The 16,354-nt window shown below is 39.2% G+C and overlaps 1 protein-coding gene across 4 annotated transcripts in view; it reads left to right on the forward strand.

Moving 5' to 3' along the window:
• PDHX (pyruvate dehydrogenase complex component X) overlaps positions 1 to 16,354 on the forward strand; it is a 97,965-nt gene that overhangs the window by 57,265 nt on the left and 24,346 nt on the right. For all 4 annotated transcript variants that reach the window (XM_073347928.1, XM_073347930.1, XM_073347927.1 and 1 more), the window contains 2 exons: positions 916 to 1,099; positions 4,202 to 4,349. In XM_073347928.1, coding sequence (XP_073204029.1) covers positions 916 to 1,099; positions 4,202 to 4,349 — 332 coding nt within the window. The remainder of the gene's footprint in view (positions 1 to 915; positions 1,100 to 4,201; positions 4,350 to 16,354) is intronic.

Genomic DNA, 16,354 nt, shown 5'->3' on the forward strand with positions numbered 1-16,354 from the left:
ACACTAACTCATTGTTTTATCCTTAGGCAAATTACTTACCCGTTCTGTGTCTTGTTTGTACCATGGCCTGCTAGCCAAACATCCGCTTGCTTAAAGGTGCAGGGCGGTCATTAAGGATGTTGACACAACTGTTGAAATAGTGTCAGAGCTAACCAGCAAACAACAGTACATATTTGCTAGAACATATAAAAATAGTAGCTATTATTTTTCATTAATGTCTCAGCAGTGGGGTATTACATTTGAAAATAAATAAATAAACTTAACTATTGAGCCTGCAGCGGGTGAGAGCTATGGGGGCCTGTGTTGGCTGACTGCTCCAGCCTCACCGTCCCAGGGCTTCAGTGTAAAATGTCACGGAGGTCTCTGGAAGTCACTGATTCCACATCCTCTATGACATAATCTTAGCATGATTTATAACTGGTCTATTTTTCAATGTTTAGAAGTAATGCAGTTATGTATATGTGATCATTTATTTTAACATATAAATGTTATGTTTTATTTGCTGTGTCCCAAATATAGTCTGAATGCACATCTCATCTGTTCCCGTAACACCTTCATTTTAAGAATTGACAGTACAATGCACAGTATAGTTTAGCCACTGTTGTCTTTTAATGATGATAAACATACTCCTGTTTCTCAACTGCCCTGTGCTGCTGCAGATTTAAATCCTAACATGGCACGGATGAATAATCTATAAATATTTATGGTGTTTCTTTATGCTCCTAGGAGTTTTCTTTTTGCAAATTATTATTGATTAAAAAAAATTGCCTTTTAACTTTTAGTTTAATATCCAGAATTTTAATAGCCAGAAGCTGCTCATTAGAGTTGACTCTTGAAATTGTAGTATTTCTTTTTTTGTCTGTTGTTATGCTTTGTTCTTTCTAAGTATTTTTCATATTACTGTTTAATCAACAGGGATGCACTCAATCTTCTGCAGCAGAAACAGAAGAGCAAAGCTGCGGAATCAGGACCTATGGTTTCTCCAGCTCCTACTCAGCCTACTGTAGTGCCTTTGGCTCCACAAGCAACAACTGTGTCCTCTGTTTATCCACGGCCTGCAGTTCCACCAATTTCCATACCAGGTCAGCCTGCAGCACAGGTAATAACTCTGTTAAAGCAGCAACTTGCATTCAGTTACAAGTAAATAATGCCACATCTTTTCATTTTAAATAAATAATAATAATCATGACAAATATGCTGAACTTCATTTTAGTCAGTGTTATCTAGCGATTGGAGACGGGGCCTGGGATTCAGAACTCATGGGTTTTATTCCCCAACTCTGCAACTGACTTGCTGTGACCACAGGCATGTCACTTAACTGCTGTGTCCTTATCTACACTTAGAAAAAGGTTCTTCCCCCCACCCCCCAACTAAATTAGTTCAATTAAGCTACTTTAACTGGACTGAAAACCTCACTTAACATCAGTGCAAACACAGTTTAACACATTTAGCATGACATGGCTATATCTTGACCTGCTGAAGACATTAAATTGATGCTAACTGGGCATTTAAGTTGTGCTAAAGTGGTCTTTTTGATCAAAGTTGATCTTCATTTTTACCTCAGTTGAGCTAACCCAATTGGGGAACCTCCTCCACCGAGTTTTCCCCCCCCCCAGACTACATAAGGCCACAATGGCTAAGTTTTCCCTTACCCGTACAGTAAAACATTACACACATCTGATTATATGTATAGCACGTTGAAATCTCTGAATAATAAGAGGCATGTGAGTGCAAAAATCTATAAGCATGGATTAAAAATAAATATAGGTAAGAAGCATGGAGTTGGATTAGGCAAGGGTTAGAGCAGGGGTGGCAAACTTTTTGGCCTGAGGGCCACATCGGGGTGCAAAACTATATGGAGGGCTGAGTAGGGAAAGCTGTGCCTCTCCAAACAGCCAGGTCCCCGACCCCTATCCACCCCCTCCTACTGCCCCCCTCAGAACCCCCCGACCCATCCAAGCTCCCCTGCTCCTGGGACCCCACGCCCCAAACTGCCCCCCCCGGACCCCACCCCCTATCCTACCCCCTTGCTCCCTGTCCCCTGACTGCCCCCCAAGACTCCTATCCACACCCCCACCCCCTGACAGGCCCCCCAGGACTCTACCCCCTTTCCAACCCACCCTGTTCCCCGTCCCCTGACTGCCCCAACCCCTATCCACACCCCCACCCCCTGACAGGCCCCACCGGGACTAACACACCTATCCAACTGCCCCCTGTCCCCTGACTGCCCCCACCCTAGAATGTCCGCCCCATCCAACCGCTTTCTGTCCCCAAACTGCCCCCCAGGACCCCCTGCCCCTTATCCAACCCTCCCGCTCCCCCCGCCCCCCTTATCATGAAGCTCAGAGCAGCAGGAGCTTGCAGTCCCGCCTCCCTACCAGAGCCAGCTGCGCTGCCCGTGCGGTGGCATGGATGCAGGGGGGGCCAGAGGCTAGCCTCCCCAGCCAGGAGCTCAAGGGCCGGGCAGGACGGTCCTGCAGGCCGGATGTGGCCCGCAAGCCATAGTTTGCCCACCTCTTGGTTAGAGGATTGGGGCTGAGTAAGGATTGTTTGTGTTTATAAAATGTCAAAACCTTGTGAGCCTTTCTCTGAATAGTTGGACCCTAAATGGCAGAAATATTGAAAGATCCATTATTTTGGGGAGAATTCCACCATGCCGGAATGCTTCCAGATCGGATCTGTGAAATTGGACCATTCTGGTTCTAGAACCAACTTTGAAGTACAGCTGCAGGTTCAGGTCTGGTACCTGTTAACAATTTATAAGAGTTATAGAATGTTTGCAAAAAGAAAAGGAGTACTTGTGGCACCTTAGAGACTAACCAATTTATTTGAGCATAAGCTTTCGTGAGCTACAGCTCACTTCATCGGATGCATGCAGTGGAAATGCATATATCAGCTTATGCTCAAATAAATTGGTTAGTCTCTAAGGTGCCACAAGTATTCCTTTTCTTTTTGCGAATACAGACTAACATGGCTACTACTCTGAAACCTGTCATAGAATGGTTGGTATTCTGTGATGAACCATAGTAAATAATGTAGATTTTTTTTTTTTTTGGTAAGGTTAAAAAAAGTAATAAAATTTCAGGTCTAGATATTTTTTTCTGTCATGATAAAAAAGTGCTTTGCCTGCAGCTATATCAGAACACACTGTGATTTGTATTCAACACACAGTGTATATGCTGTATAATTTCAGAGAGTATTTCTTGTGAAATCCACCTGTTTTTCCTGCTTGATATTTTCATTGGCATTACAAGGAATTGCTTGCAATATAGTTCCCTTTCATGAAAAGGTTGTGAATGCTGAATTGCGACATGACTGAATGAATTGGGCAGGAAAGGCAGGTTGATGACAAAGGAGACGGATGTACAGTGAAACCTGTCTTAAGCAACCACTGAAGGGACTGATAAATCTATAGCTCAACAGAGCTTCTACTAACCGTTCTCTTCTAAAATAAAGGTTTAGCATAACTGTACTCTGCAGGCCCTAAGCTGGTGTAATACAGCAATGCTGATTTCACCAGCCGAGAACCAGGGCTGATATTTGTGGAGTAATTTGCTAGATCAGTAGGATTCATTGTACTCTGTAAACTGAAGTTATCTTGTTCCTTATCAGTGATAAGAAATATGGGCAGAATAATAGAAATTGGGTACACTTTTTACCCCAAATGTATATGACTGTGGAATTTTCTTTAAAGAAGATAGTTACTTGTCAGTACTGTCTGTATGGACCACCCATCTTGATTTCCTTTATGTGCTGAAGATCAAGTACTTGTATAACATGTTATAGTACTGTGCCTAGAATCTCTGTGTTTATCCAGATTTAAACCTGGCAGGCGTGGTGCAATGGAGCAAATATTCAGATTTTTTTTTCAGCCTTCATTTTCTTACACTTCAGCTTTATGGAGTAAGATAAAACAAATACTGTACTGCATTAATTTCCTTGGTTCTGTATAACCTGTTTTGCTGGTCTGAATAGGATTTTTCTTTCTGCTATCTTTCATTAAGAATAGAACATTCAAATTATTTAAATTTAATCTTAGGCATGTTAATACTAGCTACATGTTAATGCTTTTTTAAAGTTGAGGTTTGTTGTAAGTGAACAAAAGCTACCAACTGAAAAGCATTACTGCCCTACTCTTGTTTCAGCAGAGGAGTGTGGGTGTTCTCTCCCTGTATTTAATATGCAAAATATTTGCTTTCAGGGTACATTCACAGAAGTCCCTGCCAGCAACATCCGAAGAGTTATTGCTAAGAGATTAACAGAATCTAAAACTACTGTGCCTCATGCATATGCTACTACTGACTGTGACCTTGATGCTGTCTTGAAACTAAGGAAAGAACTAGCGAAAGGTTGGTAGATGTTGTTTATTATTCAAAATAAACTGATCTAAAGACTACCCAGTACTAACTGGACTATCTTGACCTGCTATACAATTAGTTACACCCACGCTCTCTGTACAGAAAGAAAAGGAGTACTTGTGGCACCTTAGAGACTAACCAATTTATTTGAGCATAAGCTTTCGTGAGCTACAGCTCACTTCATCGGATGCATACTGTGGAAAGTGTAGAGTGAGTAGTCTTCTATATTGAGTTTCAATACTGGGCATTCAAATAAACTTTCTTTCTTTGTACTATGACAATTTGTTTTCATTAAGACACTTCCTGTTTCACTGTCCTGTCTTAAGCAGCCACTTTGTGTCTGTTTCTGGGGAGGCTGGTGATGATTGTGATGTGATTTTTATGTATGTCTACAAATCTAAAATCAAGTAAAAGTTATTGTGGTGTGGGTTTTTTTTTTTTTGGTTTGTTTTATTTTAAATTTGATTTCATTCAGCATGTTGTTTTTAAAAGCCCCTTCCTACGGAAATAAACATACTAGTCAAGGTGTTCTAATGTGACTCATGATTTTGGGTACCTTAATTTTTGGAAGCCCAATATCACTTTAAAGGGGCCTGATTTTCAGAAAGTGTTGAGTATCCTTCCTCTGAAGACCAGGCCCAGTTCTAATTTCTCAGGTTACCTGAATTCACTAATCATTCTGGAAAAACCTTTGCCAGTCTATTCACAGGAGATGCACTTCATACAATATTTCTTTTTTTCATAAAGTCATGGCCTATCTTTCTGAATTTAGAATGCAGCCTAAAAATGACAGAATGGTTTGCCACAGATAGTGGTATAATCTTCAATCCTTAACTCTACTTTAGAGTTCATCTGCTGTATTACAGTTATCAAAACTGTCCGTTATTGTGTAGTCTTTTTTTTCTCAGTACATTGACAGACAAGCAAAAAATTACCATTTGCTTCATCATCCTGTAGATAAGACACAAACTCTGTGATTGCTTGTGGTTACTGGAATCAAGCAGGTTCATAGGAGACCAGAAGACTGCAATGTTATTCAACCAACCAGTATGAGAATGCTCACGCAACTGCAGATTAACACAAGATTTCTAATTATACAGTAGGTTTTTGTTTCCTTCAGTCCTATCTCTAGAATACCTGCAGATTTTTCTGACTGACCACCTAGAGAATTAGGTGTATTAGAATCTTGGCATATCGGGATGGATGCATTATAGGTTGAATTCCTAAATGACAAATCTGTGTGTAATGTTGAGGGATATCCTACTGAAAGATACACACATGCCGTTTCCCATAGCATACGCTACTGGAAGCCTGGGTTTTGGTAGCCTAAAGCTGATGAAGCTACTGGGAAATGAAAGGTAATTCAGTATGACTAAAAGCTTTGTGTGGCTTTGTCTTCACTAGGAAAAAAAGGTGTGTTCTTAACTCATCTTAACACATGAGGTAAAATCCATTAAAGACCAGGCAATTTGTAGTTTTAATATGAACTAGGAGATCTTACCTTGAATTCAGTGTGATTTATGCATGTGCTTAAAGTAAATACTAGAGCTAGTCAGAAAATGGAATTTCTGTCCTGCGGAAAATTCTGACCGTATGGAAAAACTTCAATTTGAAACTAATAATTTCATTTTGATAATGCTGAAACATTATAATAAAATTAAATATATAAAAATGTAATAATAGAAAAGTTTAAATGAATCCAAAGGAGGTAGTCTAAATGACTACTTTCAAAATGTTTCCATCAAAGATTTAATCTAAATTGACACATTCCTGCAACACATTTTAGATTTTAATGACACTGCATTTTCTGTTGGAAAACTATTGGCATTTTTTCTACCACCTTTATTAAATATGCATATAGTAGTACTCTGCTGAATTGCGGCCTGACAAACAAAATCCTACTGTTTGGTGGTGAATACTGAGATTTGTAAATCCATCCTACTTGAGAGTGCTACCTCAGCTCTATTTAATGTGCAAAGATATTTTTTTAAAGAACTTCTGTTGTCCAGAATCAACTTGGAACTCAAGTGAAGTTGTATTCTTTATATTTGGTAAACTATGTAGACTGGGGAGTATTCATTGCCTTTGAAGAATATTATATTAGCTGACTTTAGTCACTGTGTGTACGAAGGAACTTGTACTTGTGGCAGAGGAAAAATGTAGGCAGCCACTTAGCAATCCCTATATTTATCTACTCAAAAATCTTCTCATTGTAACTAAAGTAACAGTTACATTGTTGTTTGTGAATCTATCCGACGTTTCTAGTTGCCCTCAGATACAGAACTGAGGATATTATAAGGAGTATTTGTTATTACAGCCACTTATTTGATCTAAAGAGAGAACACCACCATAATACAGTCTATTTTTTAAATGCTGTTACTAGAAATGTGAAAAATATTGAAACTGTTTCCATCAGACCTTGAAGTCTACAGGCTGAGTAACTCAAACCAAATATAAAACTCAGTATGCCATAATGTCATACTAGAGAGGCTACAGGTTTATCGTGATCCAATACATATTGCTCTTTAATAAATCACATTTATTTATTTATTTTATTTTAGAAGAATTCTATCTTCTGGCTTAGCCAAGTAGAAACTTTAGGCTGAGGCAAAGCTTCTCTTCTGTTCTGTAACATAATGTTTTACTGTGTTCTATTTCAAGGACTAGTTCTGATTAATTATTCATTTTAATAAGTTCATGTTACCACCTAGATGAAGATGAAACGAATTTGGTAAACTGTGAAGTCATGTGATAAATGAATTTACCATGCACCTTTGACCTGCTTTCTGCTCACTAATCTATCTCTCAAGGATTTATTCTAAAATTGTAAATCCCTGAGTAGTTGCAAACACTTGCCATAATTCTTAATCAACCTGCTCTGGAAAATTTTCCTTAGTCTCCTGCAAAATGTGAATTTTTCTCCACAATGATGTGCAAGATCCATTCCTGCCCTAGCAATATCTTTTCTGTACATAAAATGTCATTACATTAGTGTCTGTCTTGCATCCCTGCAGAGGACTTAAAAGTCTATTCTCCCACTCAGTGGACAGTCCTCTGTCTAATTTAAACCAGTTATATCTGAATCTCTCACTTCCATGAATTATAATCACATTTATTACTTTTCATTTTTTAGGGGGAAAATGCTTTAAAATAATTGGGAAAACAATGACTGCTTCTCCTTTTGATGAATCTAGTAAATTATGTTGATGGAAGGCACATATAATCACTTACAAAGTTTAATTTATCAGTGTATAAAATTCAGATAATCTAGGGACACAGATCTATCTTTGTCACTTTGCAAATCTAATTTTGGACCATATCGCTGTGAAATCTCATTTTTCTCCCCCACAGAAGTGTAGACTTCATAAACCCAGCAGCAAAGCTCAACTCTTCTTAATTTTTTTTAATGTGTTCAAGAACTCTCACAAATAAAGTTATGTAAGTAAATATTAGGCTGAGCCAAGTCTGTTAGCGAATTAGGATTAGAATTATGCATGTTGTTTCTTTTACATCAAAAGAAAAATTTGCCTTTAGCATTTCATAGTATTTTTTTTTAAATGAATGGTGTATTACGTTTTAGGAAGATACAACTTTGTTCTTCAGGATTTTTATGGAAATGTATGTGAATATTGACCTTTGTTTTACACAAGAAAGTATATAGATAATCCAACAGGTTTCTGATGTGATTTCTGAATGGAATGTTTTGATAGTTTTTCTTCGATCATTTGTGTCAGGTGTGCATATGATCTCAGCTGTTGTTGAGCCAGTTTTAATATCTGTATACTCTCCATTACATCATCCATTACATCATACTACACATATTGACAAGCTGCTACACATGAGAGGGAGCTTTATAAATCCAAAGAAGCCATATACAGCATTTGCATTTTGTCTTAAAGCTTTCCGGTTGTGTTTGCAATCATCATCATCATGGTTTGAAAACTTGTAGAACCAGATTCAGCTAAGGAAAGTGATAGCTTAGCTTCAAAGGTGGCAACCCTGGCAAGGGTCTTTGACTGCGCAATGCCTGTCTAGAGTGATAGGGCTGATTTAGGAGATGGTGCAGCCAGTGGTACTGATTAAATGCATCCCCTCGCCAGCCTTCGCCTGATTGTAAAGCTGTGCTCCTCCAGCAGAATTCACAAGACAAGGCCACAGTGAAAAAACAGCCCGCCCTTCCTGGTGGGTGAACCTATCTTGTACTAGCTGCATTAACAATAGCTACTGCAGGGAGACATCATGGCTGGTAAGGTGGGGCCGAATCTAACCTGTAATCTGGTTAATACACCGTCCTATTTTTGGAGAATAAAACCCAAGGACCTCACCACTGGAAACAAGATATAAAACTTAATCATGCATCAAGCCGTAGGGAAAACAGAAACAACAAAATGGAGCAATAAATACAGTAAAATCCAGTGCACAGAAATGCAAGTAACAGAATCAAGTTAGTTTCCTAAAAAAAAAACTGCCTCAGCACTTCTTCACAATGATAAAATACCAAGCTCAGCAGAGCAGTCTATTAGCTGAAAAGATGCACTGAATATGAGAAAACGTATGAGTTTGACCACAAATATACATCATTCATTGAGAAAGTAAAGATATCCACTTGGCAGAAAAACACACTAAACGCCTCTTAAATTAAATATCAAGAGGATTTTAGGCCAGAACAATAAACAAACTTTAATATACCACTCACCCATCTTGCCTCAGTCCCATTACTTACTAAAGTGGGGCTTAATCCCTGCTAATACCCCTCTAAAGAGTTTTATCACTTTAGTGTTTTAGTTACACATCTTCATAAGTATATGATTTTTCTTTGTACCCAGATGAATGTCATGTGGTTTGTAAACAACTTCACCAAATACAGGGCTGTCTACCAGAGCAAAGGAGGGTGCTACTAACTGCCTGTTTTAGTGGATTTGGGACAGAAAGAATCCCTTTCTTTGCTCCTGCGATGCCACTGTGGTGTTATGTAGCATGTACAGTACACTTTACATCTTATTCATTAGTGCACTGGAAGAGTTATCTCAGTAGAACTGCTGCAAACCTTTTGTCCCACAGTGAGCTCAGTAAGACAAGCCCATCAAAGCTTGCTTGCTCTATTTTATGAACTGTCTGCCCTTCACTTGAAAGCTTCAAACACATTAGACTTGTAAATAAGGAGTCTAACTAAAATAATACAGACTGGGTGCCTCTGATCCAACTGGAAATGATACTACTTTGAATGATATTCTATCCTCAATTTGTTGAAACATCTTTCAGTTGTAACAAGCTCATGTTCTCCTGATGATCTGCACTGTGAGAAACCAACAAACTTTCTTTACTCTGAACAATCACCTAGACAAATCATTAACATGGTCTCATCATGGGTCATCCATCAATGTACAAATAAGAGACTAATTCATGTATGGATTTAACATGTGAACTGTTTTGTAATATTGTTCATTTGACTTCAGTGGGAGATGCCCCAATTTACACCAGTTCATCTGCTCACATAGCATTGCATTTTAGATTTGGAGCAGGATGTCATGTGACTCAAACCCTGTATGCATTACTTTTGTAAATTTAGTGCTAGAATGCAAACAAAAAAGGCCCTAGTGAGCAGGAACTTTTGATTGGAAGATTCTATGATATTTGGATTTATATATAGCTTTATTTTTAACAAAGTCTTTCTGAATTTATTGTAAGCATTGAATCATTCATGAAGAAAGATCATAATTTTTGTTTCATGGTTCCTTGTGGAAAAGGCCGGATACTTTATTTCCCTTGTATATATTAGGATCTATATTGTTTTCTATAGAGATTGTACAGAATCCGACATAGTAATTTAAAACTAAGTTTCAGACATCTATAGTTTTTCTATGTCCTCCCTCTACCATTAACACTGGTTTAATTAGTTTAAGGAAAATGTATGTGAGCTGTTCTGTAATTCTTCCATTTGAGTATGAGCTCTGTTTTCTTTCCTCTAATGGCAGATTATCCCCTGAAATTCCATTTATCTTCTCCGCCATCATAAAAGATTTTTTTGGGCATTGGTCTCTTCTAAATTGTAATTCTGTTCCAATCAAAATGTTTTTTGGGGCAATGGAATTTTCTTCAGTCATCAAATATAAAGCCATTTGAGCTCAGCATTCACTATCTCATGTAATTAATACTTTTTGTTCTTGCTGTATAAATTGAGCTATCTTACTGAAGGGTTTGGAGTAGAGCACTTGGAGCAGGACTATCTATTCCAAACTCTGTCAACTTGTCCAGTGACACACAGTGAATCACTTTGGGTCCAATCCTGAACATTGCTGAGCGATTCCCATTAAAGTCTATGGCACCTGATGGAATTGGGCTATTAATCTCACAGGGATTTTGTGAAGCTTAAATAAAGTCTCAGCGCTTAGTGTGTAAAGCATATTGCATTTTCAGCCGAGCATCTCAAAGTGCTGTTCTTCTGCTAGTTGGAGTCCTCTCTTTTTTGAGGTAAAAATGTCACCCCCTCTAGGAGTTGTATGTTATCAGTCTGCTCCTGCTCCTTTTGAAGTGGTAGATGGCAAAACTGCTGTTGATTTAAGTCAGAGCAGAATTGGACCCTGTCCTGTGTCATCAGAAGGGCAGGGTGAAGCTGGGAGCAGAAGCTGTGGCTTCTACTGCTTTTCCAATAGTGTGAACCCTAGGAGGGTCTGCAGGTTGAGGTTTGGGAGAGCAGGTTAACATGGGAGAGCTAACAAGGAGAGGAGCTGGTCATGGGGAAATCTCTCCTGTGGCAGGAAGATGATGGGAATACTGCTTCCAAGGAACTCAGTAGATCACCTAGCAGGCAGTGATTCTGGTCCCATCACTGAACTCCCTCCCACTCTCAGCCATCTGCTGCAGAGCTATATAATGCAGGTCTTTTATAATCCCCTGTCTGTAGTCCTTTAAACTGTTTCCCAGGAGGATCACATGCTCTGTTTTCCCCAACCCCCTCTAAATTTATCTATAGTCATTTTTTTCAGAGAACTTAGTATATTATAGCTCTCTATCGCACTTGTGAGTGCGAGAACTTTGGCAGAACAGACCCCAGGGCATCAAATTGGTCACCCAGAAAACGAGGAACATGCTGTCACCTGTGAAAAGTTTGGTTTAAGTGACTTGCCCAGCATCGCACAAGTACTCTGGCAGAGTCAGGGATTAAATCCAGTTCTGCAGTATGGCATTCAACTGCCTAAACCACAAGACCAGACTTATTCTTGCAATCCCTTGCCTCATTCTGCAACAAATAAGCAAGATTCCTACGGACAATAGTCTCTTGACTACAAAAGCCTGATCCGTTCCTTGAGCCCTGTCTGTCCTATGCACTGAATGAGGCAGGGATCCTGTGGAAAACACAGTATGTGATCATATCTTCTTTTGTATGGAAATAGCAACATTTACAAGTTAATAGAAAGTTTGAGGGCTTCAGGAGATGCAGAGTGCACCTTTGCTATCCCTCCTGGAAATGAAAAGATGGGAACTCGTTCACAGTGTGTTCTATGGTGTGGAGGTTTCCACATTCACACTATGGTGAATCCTTCATTCTCCATTTGTGCATCAGGTGAGTGCATCTTCCACGTAACATCCTAGTACAATTGATGGTCATCCAGCGTCTTTGGCAGAGCAAGAAAACAGGCAGTTTGGCGGTGGGATCATCTATGGAGTGTTTGCTCTTTTTACATCAGAGCCTGCCCTGTTACATGTTTTGTGAGAATGGTTGGCAGGTCTCAAGGCAAGTGCGAGGCAGGTGAACAAGGTTGTCATGAAGCGAGAGCTTTTGGCTAGTGAGTGCTTTCCCATACTCAGGCAATGTAGCCATCTCTCACTGGATAACTCAAGGAAAGATGTTTGCAAGAATTGGAAGCCAAGGCAGCAGAGTGAATTTCAGTTACAAGTCTCATAACTGCATTTAGCTGGATATTGACAAGGTCCGTAAGTGACCTTTTTCCCCAGACAGGTGTGCAATATTCGGCCATGGAACAAACTGCTCTTTTAAACATAGAGGGGGGATGTGTGTGTAAAATAAATATAAGTACACACACACACACGAATATATAAATAATCACTAAGTATATCAGTAATAAATGCAAACGGTTGAGTATATATAAATTTAAAATAAGTGTGTATTAGGTCTGGAGTAAAATTTTCACAAGCGCTTAAGTGACTTAAGAGCCTAGGTCCCATTGACTTTTAATGAGAGTTAAACTCCTAAGAGGTTAAGACACTTCTTAAAAAAAATGGGACTTTGGGTAAAATTTTCACAAGTACCTATATCAAATTATTAACTGCAGATAGTTTAATGAATATTGAACTTTTTCCTGTGACTATATTAATCTCAAATATTTAAATTACCCACCAAACAGAACTGCTGGAATAACATTCAACAATTGGTTCATCATCAAATAAATTATTTATCACTAAATTACTTCATGATTTGACTAATTCTATCATTTATCTATGTTGCAATGTCTTATTGTTTTGCTTTTTTCACCTTGAATTTTTCTAACCAGTTTTTTTTTAAAAGAAAGAGTTATAGTTGTTCTAGACACAAACCCCAGGTTTTCAGTAGCTTTCATGTTCCCATATGTAAGTGTCCTGTACAACAATGCCAACACCAAAATGAATAAGTAATTTTCTTTTCTTTGGGGAAAGGGTTCCTAGCAATCCAGTCTGTGTGCACAGTAATCTATGTGCAGCTGGGTAGAGATTTTTGTCTAAAATGAAAACATAGCTTTCCTAATGTGTGACATCTATTCCAATTCAAAGCTTAATATAGTCCTGTGCTAAAAATATTTCACACCAGCGGGGTCATCCAGATTCCAGTGCATGATGATAAAAGGATTTTGATTTACTGAAAGCTTGGCCTTTACTGCAAAGCTAAGCAGCTTTGATACCGTCACACTACAACACCAAAAAGGAATAATCAAGGTCTAGGTTAAATTTCTTTGTGAGTGGGTTGTCACGTGGATGCTTTTTGGATTTTCTAAAGTTACTTTTACATAAATATAGAGCAAAACAAGAGGTGGGGTTACCTCCTTTAGGAGGAGGACAGGTCACTACATTAATATCTGATCATGTCTGAATTCTAACCTGTGCCTTCTGTCTTTGGAAGCTATAAAGGAGGTGAGCCCACCATCTTGTTTTGCTCTATATTTTACCTTGCATGTGCCTACAGCTTCCTCTTGCTTCTCAGTTAGCCTAAGAAAAACAACTTAAGTCTAAAAATAATGTAATATAAACTTCTTAAGCTAAAACAACTTAAGCTAGTTTTTTCTCTTTAAAAAAAACCAAAAAGCCTCTCCCAATGTGGGTGTGTGTGCACACCTCTTGGTGTGACATACTCTAAAACTCATCAAGGGGATTACATTTTTTTAAAGCATTTCATAATCATTTGCTATTCCTCACACTACAACCTGTGAGTGAGTTGTTCTTCCATTTTACAGATATAGAAATTGAGGCACAGAGGTGACAAAGGCACAGAGCTGCGACTAGAACTAAAAAATTATAGACTCCTAGTCTTGTGCCTTAATGACTAGACCACACTACCTTTCTTCTTTAGTAAAGTACCAGGGGAAATTTAGCTGTTATTCAGATTTCCCAGATTCTGATGGCATGTGGTCTGATCCTGCTGTCACTGACTGACTACTTTTTAACTGCTGGAGTACCTAGAGTATTTTCCTTTTGGTTTTTTCCCCTCAGATGAAGTCTTACTCACAGGCTATTGTCAAAGGGAGTTTGAGTAGATTTCAAACTACTAAAGGTCATAGGAGGAAATGGCATGGGTTCTATTCACAAAATTATCTTGTCTTTATAAAATAATTCACTTGCATTTAGAGTGGACACCTTTAAAAATTCACTTGTTTACCCCTTGTGTGGATTTCTAAGTGTTGCATGCATTGGTGGGGTGGGTGGGGGGTGGGAGAGGGAAAAGGAGAAGGAGCCAGAATGTCCTTAAATGGAAAATTGAGTTGTGTTCCCTTTTTAATTTGGTTTTAGGATGGTGGCTTCTAACAAATGACTAGCAAGCTGCTGTCCAGGAGGCAAGAGAATCCAGCATCCCCTAGACCAGTGGTTCTCAACTGTGGTCCACCGCTTGTTCAGGGAAAGCCTCTGGCGGGCCGGGCTGGTTTGTTTACCTGCTGCGTCCACAGGTTCAGCTGATCGTGGCTCCCACTGGTCGCGGTTTGCTGTGCCCGGCCAATGGGGGCTGTGGGAAGCGGCGGCTAGTACGTCCATCGGCCTGTGCCGCTTCCCACAGCCCCCATTGGCAGGGCACAGCAAACCGCAGCCAGTGGGAGCTGTGATTGGCCAAACCTGCGGATGTGGCAGGTAAACAAACCGGCCCAGGGTGCTAGGGGCTTTCCCTGAACAAGCGGTGGACCACAGTTGAGAACCACTGCCCTAGACACAGAGCTTTTATTGTTCTGATTTGTTATGAATATACACAACTAAGGTGGTCCTTAAAAGATGAAGTATATTTTCACTATGCCTTTGTACTAAGGGAAACAGACACTGATAGTTCTGGCTAGGCCAGGAATAATGTGGACAAGCTTGTGTCTCATACACACTTCCGCCAATGCAGCTCAGTATTGATCTGCAACATCCCCGCTATTATAATACAATCCTGGCTCTCTTTCGGGAAGACGTTACCAACCATGATAAATACTGTAGATTAGTTATGTGGACAAAAGGAGACTAGGATATGACCCCAAATTCACTAGTTATAGTTAAGCAAATATCTCTTAATTATAGAGATGCAGCTTAATTTCCTCTGTTTTGAGAAATGTTTTCGAACACATGTATCAAGTGCTGTAAACCTAACCCCCTGAATTGAAGCATTTATGTGGCCTTGGCTATTCAGGAGCCAAGTTACTATGACAATAGACTAGTCCAGCAAGCTGTAGCTTTTTTGATAATGCATTTAATACCCTAAAAAAGTCTCAGACATCCCTTCAGGATGATGCCATAGTTATTGTGAAGTTACACTACTATGTATCAGCAGCTATTCCTCTCCTGCCACACACTACTGATTGTATCTAGTTATCACAGCCTCCTCCTAAACACTCTGCAAGTAATGTAGTGAAAATATAGCCATTGACTTTTTCCACACTCTATCTGGAGTAGGGGGAAGGGAAGCAATCCTTGTGTCTAAGCAGTATGCACCATTCCTTATGTTCACACTGGAAAAATCCTCTCCTCTCAAGTTCACAGTGTCTCTTTGGGCTAAATCATTACTATTGGGTTTGATGTGGTTTTTAAACACTATAGACTGCTGACCCATGCATCAAGAGCTGCTGCCTGCTCTGCTGCTGCTGCTGCTAACAGAATTTCAGCATTTGCAGAGGCCTTCACCTTGGTAATCCTTGTAGTAAAAGGCTCCAAGGGTCATTGTAGAATGGCGAGGTTCTGGTTCACAGTTGAATACAGATAATCCTTGTGATTCTTCCAGTTTATGCATTACAGAACATAAAAAGGAACAATGAAATTTGAATATACAGGATTATTTTTCTTTATCTTTAGACCAACAGTAGATTTCTGCATAAGATTTAAGCCAGTGTATAATACACAAAATACATGGTCATCTATACTGTGTGTGTTACTCTTTATTAATAGACTCATTTATATTACTGTATTCTATTCCATGTATAGAGTTGCCCCTCCAAAGCTTTAATTTAATATTGTAATTAATACTGAACTAAAATTAACTTGCTCATTGTACTAAAACTGCAGAAATTTAGTATGAGACAAAAGGGGAGATTTCAAAGGAACACATGGCAGTTCCTAATTCCCATTGACTATCAATGCAAATGAAGTGCCATTGTACCATTTATACCTTTGAAAATCTCTTTGTAAATCTTGACATGGTCTCTCTTTAGCCATTCTTCCTACAGGTTTAGCTGGAAACTGAATACCTTTTATTCTTATCATAAACTGTTTAGTATTGCTCACGTACACCTTGTTAGAAAGCAGCTAGGTTGTACTCCAGAGGTGGC

This window comes from Lepidochelys kempii, chromosome 6 (assembly GCF_965140265.1).
Source record: "Lepidochelys kempii isolate rLepKem1 chromosome 6, rLepKem1.hap2, whole genome shotgun sequence".
NCBI lineage: Eukaryota > Metazoa > Chordata > Testudines > Cheloniidae > Lepidochelys > Lepidochelys kempii.